The sequence below is a fragment of the Toxotes jaculatrix genome, chromosome 12 (genome assembly GCF_017976425.1).
Source record: "Toxotes jaculatrix isolate fToxJac2 chromosome 12, fToxJac2.pri, whole genome shotgun sequence".
In the NCBI taxonomy this organism is placed as follows: domain Eukaryota; kingdom Metazoa; phylum Chordata; class Actinopteri; family Toxotidae; genus Toxotes; species Toxotes jaculatrix.
This window is the reverse complement of record NC_054405.1, coordinates 9167506-9192934: the sequence shown is the minus strand read 5'-3', so window position 1 is coordinate 9192934 and position 25429 is coordinate 9167506. Positions and strand designations below refer to the sequence as shown.

The 25429-nt window shown below is 40.4% G+C and overlaps 1 protein-coding gene across 1 annotated transcript; it reads left to right on the top strand.

Annotated features, from left to right (window-relative positions):
- The first annotated feature begins 1804 nt into the window (after window positions 1–1804).
- LOC121190595 (protocadherin alpha-C2-like) lies at window positions 1805–21232 on the top strand. Its single transcript, XM_041051461.1, has 4 exons — window positions 1805–4574; window positions 6840–6898; window positions 10051–10136; window positions 17002–21232. Exons 1-4 carry the CDS (start codon window positions 2034–2036, stop codon window positions 17313–17315), a joined length of 3000 nt encoding a protein of 999 aa, XP_040907395.1. The 5' UTR covers window positions 1805–2033; the 3' UTR covers window positions 17316–21232.
- Window positions 21233–25429: the final 4197 nt, after the last annotated feature.

Here is a 25429-nt window from a genome sequence, read left to right as displayed (position 1 = left end):
ATCAACACCAGTAGCGGTGTTTACACATATCCATCCCTTCATTTTCTATAGCTGTTAATCCTGGACAGGGTCTTAAGGGGGCTGGGGTCCAACATCAGGATGATCTGGGTGAGATACAGTGAAAACCCTGATTCCTAGAAGTTCAGTTTACACAATCAGTGAAATGGGACATTATGCATTTCCTTAGGAATGTAAGTATAAGTAAACAATACTTTTCACTGTAGAATTTTTACTACCACAGGAGAAAGGCTACTGAGCTGTTCCTCCAACATGAAGACTATGTTGACTAATACAGCCACAGCATTTATTTATTTAATATCAGGCTGTGTTCAGCACACCACCAGCTGTCTTGTTGCCGTGCCTATATCCACCTCTATATCATGTTTCTCTCCGGGATATATTCTAGACAGAGGAAACGAGACTTGTGCTTTACGGGGTCCACCACAGGCATCTTAAATACGATTATGTGACCTGACAGTCTGAGGTCTACCACTGACAGCGATCCATGTGGAGGGAAGGTTGTGATTGTCAGTGCAATGCTTTCGTTCTCCTGCGCCTTGCCCAAATGCTCGCCATGCGGGGGGGCTGCGCCACAGAATCGCTACCGGCAAATTAACCATCCTTACGACTCCCAATACAGACAAAGGGAGACAAACATGAGCGAGTCCCCCCAAACATGTCTGTGACCACGTTTTCCCCTCTGTCTTTCGTGTCGGGGGGGTGGGGGGGTGGTGATGTTGGGCATTCTGCAGATTTGCCTTGACCTTGCCTTTCTGTGCAACAGTAAATCCAAGCAAGCAGAGAATCTGTTAAACGTGTGAGCCAAATCTTTGGCTTATATTCTCCATTTTATAATACCACCATCATTTTTTCAGTCATGTGTTGCACAGAAATTCTGATTTATGAACTGAGTGACTGGTGTTGTTTAATACATCAATATGTATATAGCACAATTTATATTTTGTGCGGTCGCCTTTCTTTATTCTGGAGGTGCTTTAATGTGTTGGTCGTCTATTAGCTCCTAGACCATACAACCGACGTCGCCATGGAGGGATGAGAGGAGAGAAGTGGGTGGGGAGGGAGTGGGGGGAGCTGCGCCACAGTGGAGAGGAGAACGCTGGAGTCTGAGTGCGCGCTAGGGTGGGATACGGTCCTTCCAAGGTCAAGTCAGATACATTGAATTACACAATTTCCGGTTGATATTTTCAAAGTATAAACGAGCTCTCTATGAAAGAGCATGTATAATGCCCTCAGTCACAAAAACTTCGTTGATCTTCCAGGGAAATTTTGTGACAATTGCTCAACACTCGGGACAAATAAGAAATAAGCAAAAAAGTAAAGACTACTACAAAACTACTATGAAATAGCAATGTAAATAAATACACAGCAAGTGAATAGAAAGATGTGCAAATGCAAAGGTGCAAAGTAAAAAGTAAAATGTAGAAGTAAAGGAAAAGGTAGAATCAGTGTGTGGACATAAATACAAAATGGAAATGTAGATGAATACAGCAAAAATGAGGGTTTACTCATTTTAAAAAGTCTAATGGCTAAAACAGTCAGAAATAATAAAACCAATAAAACAAAGGACTCACAGCCCTTTGTGTCACCACTTCAACATAATTAACAAGAGGAGCCTCTCCAGGTTTAGTTCACCTGTATACTCGCTGTTTATTCTGGAGGTGTGAAAGAAACAAGCGACTCTTTACCCTTTTATTTTGAAAGGAACGTTCTTCTTTTCCGGTTTTATTCTGACAAATTTCGTCAGCCTTGACGTATTTCACAGCTCCAGCGGCTGGGAAACACACCCGTCAGCAGCGCGCATTGGAGACAAAAAAGCGCATCACGGACAAAGGAAATATGGGTGCGCTGGAGAGGATTCACCTCAGCCGGGAAACACAATGGATGAGCCGCTTCTGTTTCATTCACCGGGAGACAAATTAGCCCACCTTAATGAGGTGCTGGGATGCAAGATACTGCAAGCTAAAAAGGCGGAAGGCTGCGTTTAATCCGTCTGCGGATCCTATGAGCTTGCAATGGCTGTGGCGGGGATATGCAACTGGATAGGGAATAATGTGCCTTTTTATTTTGTGATATTTTCCTTATTTTGTGGCCTTTCGTGTGGACAATTGCGATATTCTATTACGGAAGAACTAGAAAATGGGGCACTGGTCGGTGATCTGGCGCATGACTTGGGGCTGGATATTCGAAAGCTCGCCACCCGAAAAATTAAGGTAACCTCCAACAGCGGTAAACGCTATGTGATTGTCAACCCCAAAAATGGGAAATTACTTGTCAATGAAAGGATCGACAGGGAAGCACTGTGTGATTTATCCAGCTCCTGCCTCATTAATCTGGAGGTGCTGGTCGAAAACCCCACTGAGGTGCATCATGTCGAGGTGGAGATTGTGGATGCCAATGATAATGCGCCGCAGTTCCCCAGAGACGAGTATCAACTGGAAATCACAGAATCCTCTTTACCTGGGTCTCGTTACCCAATAGAAAACGCTCAGGACCCAGACATTGGGTCCAATTCAGTTCGCATGTATCAGCTTAGCACAAACGACCATTTCGCGCTGGTATCTAACAAACCCTCCCTAAATACAAAGCACATCGAGCTTGTGCTCAAAAAGCCCCTTGATCGCGAACAGACGCCTTACCACCAATTAATTCTAAGTGCTGTGGATGGTGGGACGCCAGAGAAAACAGGCACTGCTAAAATCAATGTCCGGGTCCTGGACTCAAATGACAATGTCCCCTTGTTCGACAGCTCAGTGTACAAGGTGAAACTGTTGGAAAATTCGCCCAAAGACACCCTGGTAATTAAACTGAATGCAACTGATCTGGATGAGGGCACAAATGGGGAGATTTATTATTCTTTCAGCAGTTACACTCCAGAGAGAGTGAGGCAGATGTTCAGCATGGACACTAATACAGGAGAAATAAGAGTGAGGAACAATGTTGACTATGAGGAGACCAACTCCTATGAGATGTACATCCAGGCCATGGACAAGGGACCTGGGGCCGTGGCAGCACACTGTAAGGTAGTGGTAGAGGTGGTGGATGTGAATGACAACGTCCCTCAGATAGTGTTGTCATCCCTGTCGAGCCCTGTGAGGGAAGATGCCCGTGCGGACACAGTAGTGGCCCTCATTAGTGTTACTGATCGAGACTCCGGCGCTAACAAGCAGGTGAGCCTGGAGATCCCAGCAGGCCTTCCTTTCAAGATCAAGTCATTCAGAAATTACTACACTCTGGTTACCTCAGCCTTTCTGGACCGCGAGACCACCGATGCCTACAATGTCACTCTGAGTGCCACAGATGGAGGAAATCCCCCCCTTTCCTCCCAGAAGACCATACAGGTGGATGTGGCTGATGTTAATGACAACCCTCCACGATTTGAGCAGACTTCATATACAGTCTATGTAGCTGAGAACAACGCCCCTGGGGCCTCTTTGTGTACTGTGAAAGCTCAAGACGCAGATATCAAAGAGAACGCACGCATCACCTACACAGTGCTCAATGACAACAATCATGGCATCCCTGTCACCTCGTATGTGTCTGTAAAGGCTGATACAGGGGAGGCTTATGCCCTGCGAGCCTTCGACTATGAGTCACTGAGAGAGTTTCACTTCCAGGTCAAAGCCCAAGATGGGGGCATTCCTCCACTCAGCCGCGTTGCCACTGTCTACATCTACATAATGGATCAGAATGACCATGCACCACTGATAGTCAACCCTCCCGGCAATGGCACGCGCTCCTTGGAGACGGTACAGAAGAACGCAGAGCCTGGTGCCTTGGTGACCAAAGTGGTGGCATATGATGCAGATGCCGGTCCAAATGCTTGGTTGGTATACGTGCTGGAGACAGCCACTGACCTGGACTTGTTCAAGGTGCATGAACACACCGGTGAGATCAGAACCACTCGGAGGATCCTGGAGGACAACTCCACCTCCTTTGCCCTAAGCGTGGTAGTGAAGGACCATGGGCAGCCTGCTCTCTCCTCTACTGCCACCATCAATGTGGCTGTCATGGAGGTGCCGCCTAAAGTGGTTCCGGACCCCAAGAGGATCATCCGACCTCACAACGCGCTGCTGTTCTCCAACGTGACCCTCTACTTGATTGTGGCTTTGAGTGCCACCACCTTCGTTTTCCTGGTCACTGTGGTGGTGCTGGCCATCGTCCGCTGCCATGCCTACTGCACCCAGCCTGGGTCCTGCTCCCCTTGCTGTGTGTCACAGAAGCCCCCTCCAGATGGTGGGAGCAGCAGTGTGAGTGCTGGTGGGGGAGGCAGTGGTGGCGCCGCAGGGCAACCTAATAACAATGTGGTGCTTCGTAGAGACCTTAAAGTGGAGCCTCACTACATTGAAGTTCGTGGGAATGGCTCCCTAACAAAGACTTACTGCTACAAGACCTGTCTGACAGCCACCTCTGGCAGTGACACTTTCATGTTCTACAACACGGGACGTCCCATCAGTGGTACCTGGGGCAGCGGTGCCGACCGCTTCTTCACCAGCGGAAGTGGATTTGTACGCAGACTGAGTATGCCTGATGCCTCACTGCAGATCTGCCCAGAGGTGTGTCATTAATTCTTTATGTTTATCTAAACCTGCAAGTTCATGAATCATCATGTTTGCTTATCAGCTTCTTTTTAAATGAAATTTTACTTAGTTGCAAACAATCTAAAACCCTTTTAGGGTACATGCCAAACATGACTTTTCATGAGGGTTGTTGTTACAGTTTGCACTATTGCCATAATTCTGTTTTGTTGCTGAAAGGAGATGATGTTCCTTTATGTCAAATTTGATCCCCTGTTGTAATGAATTGAATCCTTGCAGTCCTCATTCTCTTTGTTCGGTCCCCACTTGTTCCGTGCACTCACTCAGCCCAGCTCAGCTCAGCACTCACACTGCATTAGTGTCAGTCCTGATGCTTTTCAAGGCTCCTGTGTTATTTCTGATGATTCAGAGATTTGTGTTTTCAGTTTGTGGCTGTCATCACATCTACACCAAGAACAGGTCGTGCCGTCTTCAGTACTTGCTCCTTCTCTGCATGTGGGCTTGACTGTGTGTGTATGCGTGTGTGTGTGAGTTTTATCAACTCTTCATGACCTCTACATGAGTGAAACAGTGAATGCCTTTAACTACAAGGCAATATTCATAGTACTATTGATTTGGTTTATATGAACAACCCCTGATTTACATGAAATATTAAAAAAAAAACTGCCAAAAACCACTTAAAATACGGTTTAAAATTTCAAATGCATTAAGCTGTTTAGTTGGCATGATCCCAAGTCTGGCACCTGCTTTTTTAGCCATACATGCACCATTTGTGTCCTCCTTGAATATTCAAATCTTCATGTTTGTTAGTCAGACTTTTAAGGAGTCTGGATTTGACTCTAGCAAAGATTTCTTGGTTCAAATATTGGAATAATATCATTTTTATTGCCAGATTGTTGAAGCAAAGGCTCCAAAGAATTTACCTCTGGATGCATCGTCTTAATTATCTGGTACCAGTCTCTGGTACATTAGTAATACTATGAGAAAATCTTTTACCGAGACAAGTGTGGCACTGTAAATTAAATTAACCTCCAGCCTGTGTTCCTCAGCCCTGCAAATTAGATTTAGTCAAAGAGGCTGGGTCTACCAGCAGAAAATACTCCCCTCTGAATTGAACTGAGGAACATAATGTGCCCTCTTTATCTGGGACATTTGCCACGGCTTGAACAAGTTTGTGTCTGAAACACAGCTTTTCTTATTTCTTGAGATCTAAGGCTGCAACCCACATGAGACTGACAGACTTTAGCGTTTACTGTGATACAGATGTTCACAGTCACTTCATGCAGCGCATGTGCACAGTATCTACTCATGAGGAAAATAATTATGAAAGGGTCAGGAATAATTAATGACCATGAGAGATTAGCTCATTATAAATATAAACCCCCCCATATGCTTCTTTGAACTTAAAGGCATAATCATTAGCAAAATTATCATCATCATCTAAGGTAAATGAATGGGAGCCAAGTCCAGTCCAAAAACTGTAAGACACTCAACACCATCTAAACTAATCTAATCTAGCCAAAAAGAAGCATTTCTCTATTTTACCATTACCATTATTTCACCATTAAAAAATATTATATTGTAATGTTTTTCAGACTGAGTTAATACGGACTACAGGAATAGGATGAGGTTACCCTAGCGATGATAGCTCTTGCTTATTGGTTCTTAAAGGCAATAGTTTACCAGAGGGCTGTTAGGAGTTCCAAGCACTCAGGCTAGGTTCATCAGGAGCAAACAGATTTACTCCAGTTGCAGACAAACACACACACACACACACACACACACACACACACACACACACACACACACACACACACACACACACACACACACACATACATCAGCCTGTACAAACACTCCAGCACTCAGGGAAAGGGCATAACTCTCCCAGCCCTCACATTTACATGACCCACGGAGTAAGACTGTCCAAAAACTCATCAATATGGCTTTCAGTCACTGCCCTTTTTAAAGTGCTTGTGTCGATGTCAATATGTATTCATGCTTGTGTGTGTGTGAGTGTGCTTGCAGCTGGGAGAATGCGACTGCAGTGCTCCTACCATGTCCAGAGCTAGGATGTGTATCATGATTAATTGATGAGACCATGGCCCAGTCTGGCTCTGCAATGTATGAGATCAAACTAAACTCACCCTCTTCCCCCTCTCTCTCTCACTCTCACTTTCTCCATCTTTCTCTTTTCTCTCTTCTCTTTTTTCCGCTATCTCCTCTTTCTCTCTCTCTCTCTCTCTCTCTCTCTCTCTCTCTCTCTACCTCTTGCTCGCTCAGCCAAAAGCCCCGAATGCTGACTGGCGATATTCTGCATCTTTGAGGGCAGGGGTGCAGAGGTAAGCACTTTCCATCTTTAACTCTTTTACAGCTTTCATGATCATCATAGGAAAAGTTACACCATTATCATTCTCCTCGTGCTCCTCGTCTGCACCCGGCCTGTGCTACTGCTACAGTGACCCTTCATGTTGCTCTTTATCACAGCTGCAATGCACATCTTCCTACAGATACCTGCTCCTGCTCAGAATGACCTCTGTTGAAGGAAAAAAAAAAGACGTTGCAGTGTAATACTGCAGCTCAGTATCTGTCATTATCAGAAATGACCACTAGTGGCCCTGCAGCATCTGTTTGAACCTCAACCCCGTCTTTTTGCTTTGGGAAAAGCCATGTGCAGCTCCCATTGGAGGCAGAGCACTCCTCCTCTGTAGTGTAATACTATATAGGCCATCTACATTCTGAGCGGTGCCTCCCCCAGTTACAGTCTTTAAGCAGGAAGCATGAAGGACAAATGAGCTGACTATGACCTTTCTCTGATTATCAGATGCACACATGCATCAGTGTCTGCATGTCCAGCTGCCCTGCATGTGCACACGTGTGCGTTTCTGTGTGTATTTATATATTTTTGGTCTGGAGATGAGGAGAGAAGTTGTGAAGTCAGACAGCAGAGGACATTTTAGACTCCAGTCATACTTGTTAATTCACAGGGCATGCTTGGATGCACTCTGTTTTTCTAGCTATGGCTTGACAAAGTCCCAATAATACACTGATAGATAAACTATATATATCAAATGTTAGACTGAAAAATAAAGCTTTTAGAACCACATGCAAATGTTTTTAGGTCTATACATGCTGTAGTTTTTTAGCTAAGATTGTCATGTTCCAACAAAAATAAGCAGGTTTCTAAAGTTTGGGTTACAAGCCTATCTTGGGTAATATTTCAAAAATAGATGCCTGTGTTTTCAGTTTGCTTGCGCTGTTAACAATACTTGAGTATTCCCAATTATGTCTGCGTAAATATAGTACTACACATGTAAGTTCTCTCATTAGCTACCTTCTGCAAATCAGAGAATACAATGCAATTAAAAAGAACAATTGGGATAAAACAGTGTTGTTTTTCTTTGCAACTGTAGTTGCAAAAAACGAGCGTTTTGCTAATTTGATATGAGGACAGCTGGAACGTCAGGGACTAATGAGTCTTTCCTCTCCACATGTCTATCCTTTGTACTGAATTTTCATAATTTCATGCTAACAATGCTTACTGGTTAGTGGTGCAGTCCTCTGCGCCGTCTAAGTTTGAATTAATTGGATATTAGTGTTAATTTCTCTGGTGCGGTGGGTATCATAATGTGCATCATGTCATCAAGTCACTGTAACATGACATGGTTGAACATAAATCATCACCGCAATTTGCCGCTGCCATCTCTAAAATGGCAGTGCCTGTAACGCACATAGACGCAGAGACGGCTCACATTAACACTTAACCCTAACACACGTACGCTGTAATGTCTCACACTACACGCAGCTTGTAGCACCAACATTACTGACCCACATTCCTGGTGCAGTCAGTCACTGTAGAAAACACCAGTCCTATCTGTGTCATAGTCTCACACATTAAAACTGCACCTCTGCTTATGTAAAGGCTTGAAACTCACACTGCTCAGGATGTACAGAGCCATTTTATTTTCATGACAAATCCCTATTCATCATAACAAGTGTGTTGCAGTTTGAGATAGAAGCTGGATGTGCTGCATTGCAGAGGCCCCGGTCAGAGTAGGTCCTCCTATACAGTAAGCTATTCATTATGATTGTATGAGGACAAAAAAAAAACAAAAAACACATCAGTAAACCCACAATTTGTCATTTTCACATTTTGTACAGATTAAACAAACAAGATATAACATCTTTAGCGTTAGAGGTGGTAGCAGGCTTACCTTTGGACAGACCAAGGCTAGTTGTTTCCCTGTTTCTAGTCTTTATGCTAAGCTAACAGGTGCTCACTGTAGCTTCTATTTAACAGACAGTGGCAAGAAAGCAAAGTATCTTTCAATAAAGGTTAAATTATTTAATGAAGTTACAACATTTCATTGCAAGAATATGTACTGCAGAGCATATTTGGAATTTGTTTGCTTATTAGGAAACTAGTAGGAACATTTTGTACTGCCTGGGATATATAAAACATTTCATTTCAAATGTTTCCTCAGTTCAAACATGCAACATTCCAGCTAATGGTTTTCTAATTAGTGCTCTTCTAATTTTCAAGTAAGAGTCATCACAAAGTGAAAGTGAACTTTAACAGTGGAAATAAGAGGAACTGTTTGTTCAGTGCCATCTCTCAGAGTGATGTCTGAGAGCTGAGAAAAGTACAGCTTCACATCTAGTGAAAAAATAAATTAAAAAATAAATAAATAAATAAAACGCCTGAAATTTCAAGGACTCCACTCCGGTGCCTTTGCAGTGTCTATGTTTGGAATGTAGTATGATTTTTTTTTTTAACACTGTCCTACTTTTTATACACATATATAATATATAATTACCTAACTATCAAATATAACTGTGCAACAAAATCAGCTGAAAACAGCATGCAATGAATGACATTTAATGTTATGTATCCCTATTCGGTATGTAATAATAAAGTAAAATAGAGTAAAAAAAAAAAGAGGTACAATAAAACTTCAGCTTTCGCCAGAGCTAACAAAATACCTGCCATGTTGTCTTAGGATATGCAACATGGCAAGTGTGCGTCTGCAACTGTATTCTGAAGTTTAACATGCACTGAATACATTTTGACATGTCGCACGTGTAAAAGCACAAAAGCACAGGTGTAAATAATAAAAAGGAATGACGGCTGAATTCCATTTAGCCGCTTCAGCTTCAGGGTAAAGGGCCTTCTGTCACATTGTTTTAAGACTGAGGATTTTTCATGTAGGATGGGACGCTCAGTTTTTTTTTTTTTGTTTTTTTATTATAAGAAAAGTGTGAATCAGTTGCCAGGGGCAACAAGACCATAAGAAAGAAGTGTAACGGTAGTCTAAAACTGGTCGCCCTTGGCAACTAGGCTGTTGAGGTGTACTGCAGGAAATTTTGACACTGTAAGCAATTTTTGTGTTAGATTACCATCTTGACTATCAAGGAAAACAAACTTCATTAAGAAGGAGATAATTATTAGCTGGAGGTCAGGTTTTGATTCTCCTGAATGTGTCCTGTCTTTCAGTTCAGTCCACATGGAGGAGTCCTCTGTGATGCAGGGAGCCCAGGGGATGCTCGTCCAGAACTGGCCCACTGTTTCCAGCGCTGCAGGTGAGTGGACAAGTAGCAGTCAGGATGTAGGGTGAAAAAGCAGCCAGTGTCAGCTTCTCTGGGGCAATGGTGATTAGAAAACATATGTAAGTAGAAGGTAACTGTTTTTGCCATTTTACCAGTACATGTAATATAGATTTAAACTGTTAGAAAATAGAATAGATTTTCAAAATGTATCAGAAGTATAGGACATTTGCTGTGTGTGAGAAGTACCGCAATTTATTCATGTAATATGTCCTACCAGCTATTTGTTGAGAGGCTTATTTAAGCTTGTGTTTTTGTTAGTATATCAATCACACTGTATATTCTATATGATGCTGCTTGGTAAACGGCAAAGAAAAAGAAAAGACACAACAAGTATCAAACGCACTGGATACATTTACTCATCAACACTGTTACTTTATAAAGACTGGATTTCTATGTACAAATCTGAGAGACCCTTACTATCAGGCCAAATACAGTGCTTGGCAGTAGAATGTGTTCCTCCAAATATAGTACTGAATAATTAACCTTGGTTGTTTGTGTTAAAAACATAATGGATGGATATAGCCAGCAGCTGGTTATCTTAGCTTAGCATAAAGACTGGAAACATTATGCAAAAAAACTGCTGGAGCTCAGCAGTTAAAATGTTATATCTGTTTAATCTTTGCAAAAACCAAAGAATAAAAAATGCCAAGTTGTAGCTTAAAGGTTCCTGAAACAAGAAATATGTTTAATTTAGTGAGCTTTTCAGATGCTTTTTTTTTCTCAATGCATGAGATTCCGTTAAATAGACTGAATTTATGTTCATGAAGTTTATACTGTGGTTCAGATAACATGGCAAAAATGAGGATTTGACAGAACTGAATATCTACATGATCTTGAATTCCAGTGTGATGTTCATACAGAGCTTAGCTGAGATGCCAAAAGCCTGAGGCCCGTGCGCAGAGTCACAGATAAACAACTGTATCCTCCCATAAAAGCAGCTTGCAGTGTGGAGAGCTACAGACAGACAGAAAAAAAGCAACTGTTTTTAATAAGAAATGAGTTGTCCTGAGTGGGTGGCAACACTGAAAACATGTAGCAGCAGAACATAAGTGTAAATAGAATTGGCCTCGAAAATGACCTGTGCTTCATCATTCACAGAAACACTGGCACAGAGCTAATGACTAAATTTGGGAGTACCACTGTAACGTGGAAACGCACACAAAGACATTGTGTGCAGATTGTGTTGGTTGACTGAAAGATTTTGGAACATTGCAATTCCCTGCTTTCCTCAGCCCAGCTACCATTCATTGATTTTCTGTCTAGCTGCAGGAATTAGAACGTAGGTAGTGACTTGAGGGTGAAGTGTAACATCACAGTCAGTCACTTGACAAGTTAGAGACAGAATATGTCTTACTCTCTGTCAGCAAACATATATATATGTGAAGGCTTTTCTCTCTGTGGAAAAGAGAGCGGGGGAATTGCTCGAGATACACGGTGTACCAATCCCCAGTTTCTCTGTAAGAGTTTGCTGCAGAGAAATGTGTTATGTTTTTTTTTAGAGCAGATGCAAACCTGCCTTTCCAGTCATGTAAAGACTCAAATATCATCATGAAGAAGAGTGCACAGTGTGCTGCAGATCTATCAGGGGTGCATTGTTGCATAAGGAAATCATTTGTAAAGAGTGGCTCAGTGGCAACACGCAGACACACACAGGATTGCAGGTTGATCCTCTTTTCTATGCATCGAGAGGTGGAGCCTTTTTTGTGACACATTTTCGTGTCTGCAGTGAATTGTTATCATGATGAAGCCGTCTGATATGCTGTGATGCATCTAAATGCAGCACCCTCAAAACTGTGTTTATGTAAGTGACCTGTGGTGCAGATGAGGAGACATTTGTCTAATGCCAGAGGGGGAGAGAAGCTGTTATCAGTAATAAGAGACTTCCATGATTAAAAAAAAAGGGAGATCCAGGAATATTAAAAGCAATTTTGGAGAGGAAGAGCAGAGGAGATGTACAGGGGGATGGAGAAAAAAAAAGCAAGGTGTGGGGGGATGGAGAAAGAGAAAGGTTAAGAGGATTGGCAGGTTCCTGCAGTAGTGTTGTTGCTAGGGAACGCCATGTGACCTGTTGCCTGGCAACACTGTCTAACTGAGCGATTGCTGCAGCAGCCGCACCCTCCATCAGCAGGGAGTGGGCGAAGGCAGTTTCCATGGTAACCAGTCATATCTCTGAATGGAAGATTTAGAGACAGAAAAAAAAGAGGAAGGAAGGAGTAGGGAGCAGAGAAGGGAAGAGGACTTGGCAAGGGCAGGTATTAAGAAAAAAAAGAGGACACCCAGCAATTCAGAGGAAATAGTGCAGGGAAGACTGGTCTAGGTTGATGTGTCTCATGCAGAATACATGCAACGTACCGCATCGCACACAAGCACTACACGACTGTCAGATTTGTGCATGTGCTACAAACCACCAGAGGGATTCATTTTAGATGGAACCGTATCTTGGACTAGACAGAAAATAACGTAGCCTATTTTAAATGTAGGACATCAGGTTACATGAAATGAGGCTTCAAACACCCACATATCTACATCAGGTGTCATGGCAACCTCCTCACAAGGAGCCATGTATACTGTCCCGCTTAACAGCAGCCACGCCATAATCCATTTCAAACACGTATTTGCTGTGAAATATTGGCTAATATGGAGCAAGTGCAGAGTTACAAATAATCCTCCATGTTAGAGTAACAGCAGCACAGAGGAAGCAAAGCTCTTCATAAATGTACCAACTCCTCAAAGCTGTGACATGACCTGCTCGTTATTAATTAATTTTTTCACACACACACACACGCACACACACACACACACACACACATACACACACTCACATAGACAGGAATATCCAGGTTAATACCTGGGCCAGGATTCTAATTAACAACATTAGGGGTTTGGATTTGTCACAGCCAGTGCAGAAAAGCCTGGGATGTCCCAAGACGACGAGATAAAATATTCACTTGATTAAATGCTACACATCCTCGTGACATTTTAGCTCAGGTGGCATGTGAACTGCTCTGGCCCCATCAGGTGTACATAAGCCAAAAAATGTACTGCTGTGACAGTGTGCAATTTCCTTCACTGCAGGGACACACTGATTATAGTGCATTTTAGAGAATTACTACCAGTCTAGTAATCTTGCACAAATTTCTTACTCTCTTTGGAAGCTTTGGACAAAGAACAATTTTAAACATCACAAGTTTAACTTATAACTTATATCTTAGGTCTTGTTTATTCTACCATGATAAATTGTCCAATACTCAGTTAAGTAGGTCATAACCACAGATTTAGATATTATGTCCACACACTTTGATCGAATCAGGATATCTCAGAAATTTCTGGCCAAATGTAAAATCTAAAGTTAAGATTAGCTTCCTTTAAACAGCAGCATCAGGTAACAAGATATATAACTGATATAAAATATGTCAGTTATATATAAAATGGAACTGTATTGTTTACAGCAGTGCAATGCGATGCATTAGTGGCTCAATAAGCTCATCTACATTCTGCCTCAGAGTATTCTGCTCATCTCCTTTAGCTCACCGGCTCTCTATTCAGTTTATTTTAAGCCTCTGTCCTCCTCTGCCTGAGAAGCAATCTTCCTTGCCTAACCACTGATAGCACTCGAATGGGACTCATTTCAAATACCGGAACCTCTTCCTGGGTTTAATACCCAGATAAAATACAGACCGACCATACCATCAAATGTCTTAATCCTCAGAAACAGACTAGCATTACAGTATTACAGCAATAACTCCATTAATGGTAATATAGGATGTTAACATCTGACACTGAGTAATCATTAAACAAGCTAAATTACTTAAGTCAATTAGCTTCAGATGTTTTTTTTCCCCCTTAAAAATGTATATAAAAAAGCAACAAAACTGTAAAAAGCAAAGCCAAGATAAATCTGGATTTTCCTCTCTAACAATGGCCCCTACTATGTTACTGGTTCTTCATATTCTAATTTTTTTATGTAAGTTAAAAATGAATAGTTCTATTTTTGCAAGCACAGAAACAAATTATTTATGTGTGCCTGTGTTCTTATGGTCCTGACACAATGGTATGTTGGGGCTATGTCACTAAAATGACTGTATATTGTATCTGACCTCTGCTGCTATACTGAAAAGATCAATACTTAACAGCATCATATTTACATGAGTAAATTGATATATGATCAATTTGCAGTGAGTCATGTCTCAATAATATATAACAGTGCTCTGTTAAAGGTGTCCATTGCTCTCTGTGGTCAATACACTGCATAGCTGCAATAATGCAGGGTTGTCTATTGGCAAGTGTGGTAGTGTCCATTACACTGACTCTTATTATAGTCCATATATGTTTATTAATATCCACACTGAAAGAATCAAGCAGGTTTTAGCATATAAAGACTTGTTTGGTGTAATGATGGATCATCTGCTTTCCTGGACAGAAAAACACTGAGTTTATCTTCAAAAGGACAAAGCAAAGACTTTATTTTCTCCTCTGTCTTAGGTCTTTTGGGAAGAGTAGACAAATTCTTCCTTTCGTTTTCTACATCTGTGATTATGAGTGTTCCACAGTATTATAACACCATGTGGTGAAAGTTTTTGTTTTTACTGCTTTAAAGTCAAAACACTTTCAACCAAACAAGAATCTGCTCAAAGACTGTCAGACAAACCCCTTGGAGAAACTAAATCAGCCTACCATGGTAACCTATTAAGGCTGGCCAAAAGCATTGTCTCTGATCACAACCATGTCCTGAACAGTGAATACAAATTGTCACCATCAGACTGGGTTCAATGATATAATAAGGTTAGACTGAACCACTCTTTCATGCACCAATCAGTCCTAAAATTGAATATGGCATCTAAGCCCAGATCAGATGTATGTTGAAGGGGACTTGAAAATGTCTTTTGTGATTCTAATGTTAAGTTAAATGTGTGTATGTTTGTGTCTTGTCCTAATTTCCGTATTCTTTGTGATGTTGCAAATGGCTGAGAGACTGTGATGCAAGAAAAAATAAATAATTGAGACATGTCTGGCACTATCAGTTTTAATCATGTATTTTATTCTTATACTCTATGAACTCATTGTGGGGACTCAGTGGGACACTGTGCGTACGGCCAGTGTGTATTTTCAAAACAGTGTACTTCCCTGTGGGACGGTGGGTTGAAATCATTTCAGCACTCCAGCAATGTCATAAATAGCCTCTAAAGAAAAAATCAAACAGAATCTTTTTTGCAAAGGCCTGTGTTTGATCTAAATAAAATCCAGGCTGAAAGTAGGTCAGCGCAGAGGGAACTGGTGTGGGCCTGAGAGCACCGTGTCTGCAAAACCCGCCCACCCTCATCTTTCTTAGTATCTCTCTCCCTCTGTCTCTCTCTCTCTTTCTTTCTCTGGGTGCCTCTCTCTCCCTTTCTTTATGTCCCTCTCTCTTCATCTCATCTAACATCCTCTTTAACCTTTCGACTTTAATAGCTGTCTTATTTTCACTTTACATAATCATTTTTCTATATATAGACCCTATCCTCAGACAATTTTCTTTTTTTTAAATTCAGTTTTTGTTTTTTCTGACTTGCTATCTTAGTTCATTTCTCTGTCACATCCGTGCTTGAGCACTAAAGGCTGAATCCCTGTCTCTGGCCTTCTGTGAGGTAGTAGGATTATACTGCTGCCAGCATCCAAATACAAATACAAATCACATTGCCAACTTAAGCATTCCTGTGGTTTAAAGGTTAGTCCCCTCCAGTGTTCCCTCCTGTGGTCTCAGCTGAATTGCTGTCCTGAAAATATCCGCTCCCTGTGGCTATTGCTCCATTGTCAGATTATTTCTCTGCTTGTTTTTAGCTTGATTTTGATTATTCCTCACGTGTATGTGTCAGATTTATGAACATCTCAAAGACCAAAAAAAAAATCTAATGAGGGCTGCAGGAAATAAACTGATTTTCAATCAATCTGTGATTTGTGCTAAATGTTATGGGTGGTTACTTTTTGTAGGCTGTTCAATTTGAGCTGCATGATGTATAAAGTGTCGACTTAAGGGAAATCAAGTTATTACAACCCGCACAGTTAAAAAGTAACATAGATGATGGCTGGCTATGTCAGCCACCTCTGATTGTGTTTGTTGAAAAGATGTTATCTCTGACTATAAGAATTCAAGTGAACAGTATGTGGATTCTACTTTATTCAGTCTGTCCCTGCAGGTTAGCTCACAGTAGCTAACAGCTGTCTGCAGATATCAGACACAAACAGTGCAGATGAAATAGCGAATGGACTTTCAGTTTCTGTCCTGTCTGTGCTCAGAGTGATCATTAAAGTGGATGTTTGTACTTATTTGAAGCATCTGCTGCTGACAGTCCGTGTGTAGCTGCATGAGATTTCATATTTATTTATTCATTTTTAAATATGCTTAATGACACCCCTCTAAGTGCCTTTTTTTAATTATTCTGGTTCAACTGTTTTGCACATGTAGACCTAAAAAAATAAAGACATCATGTTTTAGTTGTTTCACATTTGCCATAATTTCATAGCAGGGAAATGTGTTTACAAGTTAGTCTATAATGTGCAATGTTACACAATTTAATATTCAATGCTCGACTTGTGAATGTACAAGAAATTTTAAGCTCCCAGGATAAATTCGGAGAAGCACTTTATTCAATATGATGTAATCAAACCATCAAGAATCAATGGGAATTGAAATGAATTGAATCAAAGTGAACAGATCCTCGACTTTGTGAACCTTATTATTTTTAAGTTTTAAATCTCCTTTAAGGGTGTTGTGTGGTTATAATGATAATTGAATACTTGTAATGATTAGCCAGATCTGACAGGTTGTCTTTTTTTTTTTTCCCCTGTCATTCCTGTGTAGATGGAGAGGGTGGTGGAGAGCTTTCACCCCCAGTGGGTGCTGGAGTCAACAGCAACAGCTGGCACTTCAGATACGGTGCCGGACCAGGCTACGGCCCCCCTCAGCCCCTGAAACCCGGAGAGATTCCTCCCGAAGCCTTCATCATCCCTGGATCCCCAGCCATCATTTCTATTCGCCATGACCCAGGCCCTGTGGATGACAAAGGTGACTTCATAAGCTTCGGCAAGAAGGAGGAAGCCAAGAAGAAGAAAAAGAAGAAGAAAGACAAGAAGGACAAGAAGGAGAAAGGAAAGGATGAAGGGGGTGAAGAATAGAGGAGAAGGGGTGACTTGCAAACAGAGCTACCAACAAACAATCATCCCAATTTCAGAGCCAGAAAAAGTTAAATGCATATTGTAGAACCGAGGGAGCCTCTTTGCACCGTATTTGCATAGACACTGTACAGTGGCCAAGCCCTCATTAGATCAGGCCTGGCTCCCCACACCATGCCAACTTGCTAAACAACGTTCCTTTCTCTTTCTTGGCTCATTTGGCCCATAACTTTGGCCAAGGTTTATGGTAAACAAATGTTCTGGACCAAATTAAAACAGAAAGTAATTTATTGGATTAGATTAGCCTTTCTGTGATTTGCTGCCCCCAACCTCTAGTTTGTATAACGAAAAAAACAAAAACACCTGAAAAGGTGTGCTATTTGTATCTGACCATTGTCAGCCGAGGCTGCCCGTGTTGGCATCTCTGTCTTTATGCAGCCCCCTTCCTTTTTGACACTTACCTAGTTGGAGGTGAAGTTGAAGCCAAACTAAAATAAAAACAAAACAAAAAAAAACAAAAAACAAAAAAAATATATCAATAAAAACAGAGGCTTTTGTCTTCAGTATTTTGGAGGCCTTGTAGAAATTCAGAAAATGTGGTCTTTTGTAAAAAATGAAAAATGAAAAAGTAACAACATACAGTATATGTATCATGAGATTGGCACCTTTAAGAGAATGAGGTGGCTGAGCTAAACAGGACCACACTTCAATAAAAGAGCTCTGTTTCAGTGTAACATAGCACATTGCAGAGGATGAGGACCTGGACTGGGTTGCACCAACTATGCGCAAGTTTGTTCCCAGGTTATTGTATAAATTAGTGGCTCCAGAACTGCTAGTTCATTTGCAATTAGCAGGTTATTAAATTGGACTGTACCATGGGTACGGGGGTTCCAATGGCTGTAGGTAATTATAACATGAAGATTTGAGATGAGTAGCGAGTCAGTGAGAGCACTACCTTGCTGATGGGTACAAACCTCTTTGATTTGTAGTTGACTAGATTGGCATAAAAATTACGATTGGTTAATAGAATCCATATTTGACTCTTAAAGGAAAATACTAGTTTTTGAATGTTTTCGTCCATTCTCTACAAATCATGTTATAGCTAACATCAGTGCTAACCATTTTCCAAAACACGCCACTGTGTTTTGGGAATTTTGATGTGTTTGTTTGTTGTTTGTTTCTTTTTTTTTTTTTTTTTTTCTATCTTCATTTATTGTACGATAGCACAAAGATAAAATAGCTGAGACTGGAACATATTCTGGATTAGGAAATTCATCAAAGTGAAAGCAGCATGTGTTGTTGTTGTTGTAAGTTACATTTTCATCATCATGTGTCTTTGACAAAATCAAACACAGACATGGTGGATTACAAATGTAAAGCAAGTCTCAGCATTTTGATTTTTAGACTGTGTGGAAGTGAATGGAAACTAGATTGTAGTGTAAGAAGAATAATGTAAGGAAAAGTCTTAAGTAACGTGTAGAAAATGGACAGAAAACATTCAAAATCGCTGCTGTAGTCCTTTAAATTTGCAAAATGGCATGAGATCACTAAAGAAAAAAAATATGCTGAATGCAGAAACAAAAAGAAAAAAAAATCCTGCTTTACTGTTAGTGAGTGCAATTGTGTGACTTTGTATCATTTGCACCTGCTTTATTGCTTGCTTAACTACTTAGTTGTTACTTGAGGTTATGTTGTAACAGATGTTTGTGGTGCTACCGCTTATATTTTAGCAATGTGTGAATCAGGATTAGTGGCTACTTCGGATATAACTAGGGAACCTACGTGCAGCTGATGCAACCGGCCCCTGACCTTGCCTCTTCTCTTTGGAATATGGCACAGGTCAACGGGGTCTTAATCCCACTGTGTATCAGCACACCCAGTCTGACACACATACACACACACATCATTGGACACTAATACTGACTGTCTCTGCCTATTACTCACACATACACCCAAGCGAACACACACTGTCTCTTCTCTCTCTTAAACACGCAGACATACAGTACATAGAAACACAGAAAGAACAAAAGTACCCTAAAACAATCCACACCCATTTCTGGAAACTCCCGAATCTAAGACTGAAGGCCAATGCCAACCTTAATATGGGAGTGTATTATACGCCCGGGGACACAGGAAGGTTGCTTGTTGCTTCATTTCTGTTCAAGCCTGATCCCTCTACTTCTGTCTTTGAATGTTAAATAGTTGCCCTGCACCACTGCCTCAACTGCTTCAGTGCTTGTAGGATTTGCTTGCCCGCTGCCTGTTTCCTCCCTCTGCTCCTGTTTGTTCAGATCAACATGGTTGGACAACGTCTTTCGAGTCGCTCTCCTTCAACGAACTGTGCAGTCGTAACACAGCAACATTTGTGTATTTGCATATTTACACACAGAATACACACACAGACACACATACGCCACACACATCCACACACACACACACACGCACACACATATCTTTTGTTAGGTTCAACTTCAGCTGAGCTTAGGCGCTTCAGCCAGAGTGTCTCTTCTGATTGCTCATTGTTGACAGCTCTGCCATCCCTCGCGTTGGTTCTGTGCGTTGCATTGTGAGGTCGTCTGACAGGTTGGCAAAAAAACTGAGAATATGCTGCAGTGGATATAATGAGACAAGATGGAAGAGGGTGAAAGAAGAGTCAGGAAAAGAAGTGATTGTAGTGTGGTAGTGTGCAGCTCCAACATAGAAGACTGGGCAAGTCATTCCTCTTTTGCACAAACAGCGGTATTCTAGTTATTCCTGTGTCAGCTATTAGTGACAATTGAGCAACTTGGGTCAACTAAAACCACTTACAAAACGCAGCGCAGTTCAGCAGCAGTAGAGAGAGGTTGGTGGTTGACTTGGAAAGAGTGGGGTATCCTCTTATGAGTTAATGTAGGAGAAACACACTGTTGATGGTGCACCACTGAGAGATAACAACATGAAAGATGATACTAGAAAGCAAGCAAAGATAAAACAAATCACAGCTGGCAAGACCTTTGAATAATACATTCATCTGCTTAATTGCTGCACATAAACACTGGAAACAAGGCTGCTGCTGCGAAGTTCCCCCGTCTCAGGGAAACTTTAAAAAGTTGCAGTGACCCAAGTGTGAATTGTGCAAACTGATCAACCTTATTTGGTCCTGGCATTATGAAACCCAGATCTAGCATGGTGGAGGAAGGGGTAGGGTAGGGCGGTAGATACTGGAACAGCATCAACATGGTGAAAAGTGTCATGAAATCTCTCCTCAGTGTTCCTGTTTTTTTTAGACCATCGTATTACCAGTCACAGTAGGGGTATATAGGTGCTGCTATCAGGCTCAATCCCTCCCATGCACATGTTTCCTTCCCCTTGCCCTGTCCTTCAGGTGTACTTCTGTGCTGTCAGATCACCAAGTGGCTGTTTGCATGTTATAAGCAAAGGAAACAGATACTATATAGATACTATATATACATAGATATGTTTTTCCACTGGGAAATGCGTATTAGAATACATATACCTCTGATACACATTCTCAAAGACAATACACTCACATTCAAAGACCCTCAATCCTCCATACACGCATAAATACATACGTACATATACTCTATTGCGAACAGTAATTTGTGGAAAAACCTGAAAGAATCACATTTTTTATCCTGTTGAAAATGAATTTAATCTTCTAGATATACATAATGCTATTGTGTTATGCTAAGAAATGCCTTTTTTTCTGTTTTTAACCCTTATGATTTTTCATTGTAAGAAAAACAATTCTTAAACTTGTGTTAAGCTTTGAAATGATGATCAAACAAACACTGTTGTGAAATAAAAATCATTTACTCACCCTCCATATCTATTCCTTGCCCAGTAGAGAAAAAAAGCAGAAAAAGAAGGAAAAAAAAATTAAAATATATAAAATGTTATAAAAAAAAAAAAATAAAGTTGATGTATTCTCTGCTTGTGTATAGTGAATGTTCCTCAGTCTCTGAGTGTGGCTGTGAGTGGCACACACCGGTCGACTGTGACAGTACAGATCTGTTAATAACTTTTTTTGTACACCTGCTTACCATTGTAAAGGTGATAATAGTGATTCTTATGATTTAATCAATCTGGTAATGTGTTTTGTTTATAAGTCACAAATAAAGTTTTTCTTAAATATCTTAAGCTGTGTAATGGGCTGATTTCAAACTGACAGCTGTGAGCGTTGTTTGAAGCTCAGTGCCTGTCCACATCCTGGGACAGTTCACTCAGATTAAAGTGTAATTTATCAAGGGCAGAGTTTGGACAACAGCTTTCTGTGGCATTATTAAGGAACATCCTGACTGCTGCTGTTAATGAAACAAAACAGAATGTATTATTCATTGTCAACACAATTGTTATCCCAGTATGATTCCATTAAATATTTCACAAGTTTGGGGAATTTTATGTAAATAGCTCAAGTAATCCAGGTAACGGGGACTGTTTAACTAACTTCACTCATTCCAGTCAGACAGCAGCACCACTCTTAGTGTTCCTTGAACTCTTTGGTGATAAACTGAGACATTCTGTCCTTGAACTGCTGGGGAATCTGGACAAAAAAACAAAACAGTATTACTCAATCACTTCCCAAACCACTTCAGCTCAACTCACTCAAATCACTAGCATCCTTATTTACTGGTAGGAAAGAACACTGTTGCAACACATTTCAATTCCAGTCAGTTGCAAAGTGAAAAATGGAGAAATGGAACTTGATAGAAACCAGATGGTACAATTTAAGTGCCTTAAAGCCGGGAGTCTCTGCAAAATTTTATGTTCACATAATGACAATAAAGACTCTTGAATCTTGAATCTTGAATCTTAAGGGAAGTGGATCATCCTCCAAGCAGCTAATCTTATGACAGACTTCTCCACTGAGCTCGAGGTGAAGGGTCAATGACATATCAGCACATCAAGGTCAGAACTTCATCATTTCCTCCATTTGAACAAAGGGCTCTTGTATTTAATGTTGTCTAGGAAGCAGGAATCTGTTGATGTCTGCAACAAGGGCTCCATCTGTCTGTAGACCAGAGAAATCATTCATTCACACCTCCCTCAGTCCTTCTCAAGTCCATCTCTCTAGCAATACTGCCACCTAGTGATGGAAGCTAAAACTGACAACTGACCCACATTGTTCATATTCTATAACAATGGAAAATAACACCCAGCATTTGTGTGTGTGTGTGTGTGTGTGTGTGTGTGTGTGTGTGTGTAACAAAGATACTTAGAATAATTAGCAGGAAATGTATTCATTTGTGGTATACGTGTGGGTGGAACAGTCTCTCATAATCTCACACTCTACATTGTTCAGCATTAAAATTACTTGAATGTACGTCAGTTTCTCTCTGTGACACTGGAACTCAGATACTCAGATGTGGGATAGTGTGTTCCAGTAAATAGATGGTACACAAATCATCACACACCCTACATGTCCTTTATATTAGGCAGAAACTATGGATCTACAATACTATTATTTTTCCTCTTTTTGTACATATTTTTGATATCAAAAAAAGCTTTGTTAGATCAGTTTGATGTTTATCTGTCCCTCAGTGGGTATTAAATGTTCTTTCATTCAGCTTTTGCATTCAATATTTTACTGGCATGAAATGTTTTTAAACCTGCGTATTAACTGCGTAACCTTCAATTAAGTTCACATGTACCACTGTAAATGTGAGCTTAACTATTAAAATATACTCTGTTGTATTTTCAGTGGACCCCTTAATGTCACATTCCCAACTTATTCTCATGGTGAAATTTACCACAAGAAACCTGCTCTTGCATGATTAAATATAACTAGTAAACCAGATGTCATCTTGCAACCATACTAGCTTTGGCTGAAATCAGTCTCTTCAGCTGTTTCACCATGGGGCACATTTGACTGACCATGGAATCAGTGTCTTAAAATGTTGTGCAAATAATGTACCTGCCGTGAACATGGTACCCAGTAGTTGCTCATATTTGCAAATAATTAACCCTTAATCTGTATATTTAAGTCATGACTCATTATTTTCACGCCTGTAAGTGATATGGTTGGATGAAGACTCTAAAAGTGAGAAATGAGAGAAAGAAACTGATTTCTAATATTTATACGCTTTTATTCCAACTATTAGGATGAATAAATGCAAACCACACAAAACTCTTACAGTGACAGTAAAACTGTTGTGCCATGTTATTAAAGCACGGCAGGCATTCTCACTGATACAATATTGTGTAATCACCTGGAGGCTATGGGAGAATTTTCTATTCACAAAGTCAGCCTCATGTTCCCCAGAGCTGCAGTGATGGAATATGAGTGCAATCTAGTGAACGCAGCACACTCCAGCATCCTGAAGTATGATCCTATTTCACCGCAGGAACAGTAAATCTTATTAGTTACTGATTACTACTGTCAAATGTCCGTCTGATATTTGAAAAGATCAAATACGGAAATGCTATAAACATTTATATTGTCATTTATTGGTATTAACTAATTTAAATGGGTCTATAATTTGAATTTGTTATTGTTATTATTACTGCTGATTTCACATGGGTTTGAACAGAATTCTTGTTCTGTGCTGTTGCATAGAACTGATTCATACAGGTTGGTCAAAGTGAAGTACAGGCTGCTGTTGCACAGAACAAGAATTCAGTGACAGAGCTCATCCTGGGACAGTTTGTCAGGGCCGTACTTTCACTGCTGATCACTGTAATCAAGAGTGCTGTGATTACTGACAAGCCTCTCCGAGCTAAATACTGGCCTTGAGTTACAAAATGGATAATTGAATTTTCCGTGCACAGCAGGCCATTTGTTTTTGATGGAACTGCTGTGTGAAAAGAATTTCTATTGGCTATTAATACTTTTGATTGAAATGGTTATCATATTCGGATTGTGCTGTACAACATCTATAATAATTTTGCCCTTTTCATCAGTTTCTATATTTATTTTAAGCCAACATCATTTTTTTTTTTAACCAGTGGTGGATGAAGTTCTCAGATCTTTCACTTAAGTGAAAGTAGCAATACCACAACATAGAAATGCTGTATTAAAAATAAATGTCAATCATCTGAAATTGTATTAAATGAACTAAAGTAACACCAAAGTTCTGAAAGTTTCATTTTGCCCAATGGTCCATTTCGGAATAATGTGTATTACATTACTGGAGTAGTATTATATTAATGATGCATCATTGTATCACTTTAATGTTGCAGCTGGTAAAGGTGGGGCTAATTTTAATCACTTTTTATGCCACTGGGTACCTTTGTTAATTTCCCCTGGAATCAATAAAGTTTTATCTCAGCTTCTGAAAATAAATCATTGTTTATTTGTTGCTTATACTTTGCATCCCTAATCTGAATCAGCAACACAACTGCTAACTTCATATCAAATAAATGTGAGTAAAAAGAGCAATACATGCCTCTGAAATGTAGCAGAGGTATAAAAGTAGCACGAGCTGGAATGCTAAAGTGAGTTACAAACACATCAAACACTTGAACGGTACTCGAGTAAATGTACTTATTTACTTTAATCAGTGTAAGAAAGAGCTCAGAGTGCAACAACATGTAACAAGCGATGATATGTGTGTGAGACCTGAAAAAAGAAGTGCAGCCCTTGCTGTCTGATAATATTGCACTCTAAACAAACAAGCCTCCAAAGGTAAGTCAGCAGTCATAATGTAAAAATAAATTGACAGTAACAATGAATTAACTATAAATGAACAGTTATAATTCAACATTTGCTTACTACTACAATTACTAGCCCTCCATAAAATGAAACCAGCTTCATATCTGTCCAGAGAACATTAAAAAAAAAATCTACCTGTGAAATTAATGTTTCCAGCTATCACGGACAGTCTTGAGACAAGGTATAGTTCATGTTTTCAAATGCATCATAGAGAATTGCCGCTTTCTAGACCAAATATGGTTTTGGTAAAATTATTTTCTCACTGTCATTTTATTCTGTAGCCTCCTCAAATCACTACAACTTTGTTTACATTTACATTTGTTTTACTACCACTGCCGATTCATTTTCCTGCTTTTTAACTTGCATGGTAATTTACACACAGTCCCTACCCCACTGATGCAAGTCACTTCCTCTCTCTCTCTGTCTCTCCCTTGCTCTCTTCCTCCACCCAGCTGTAGATCAGGAT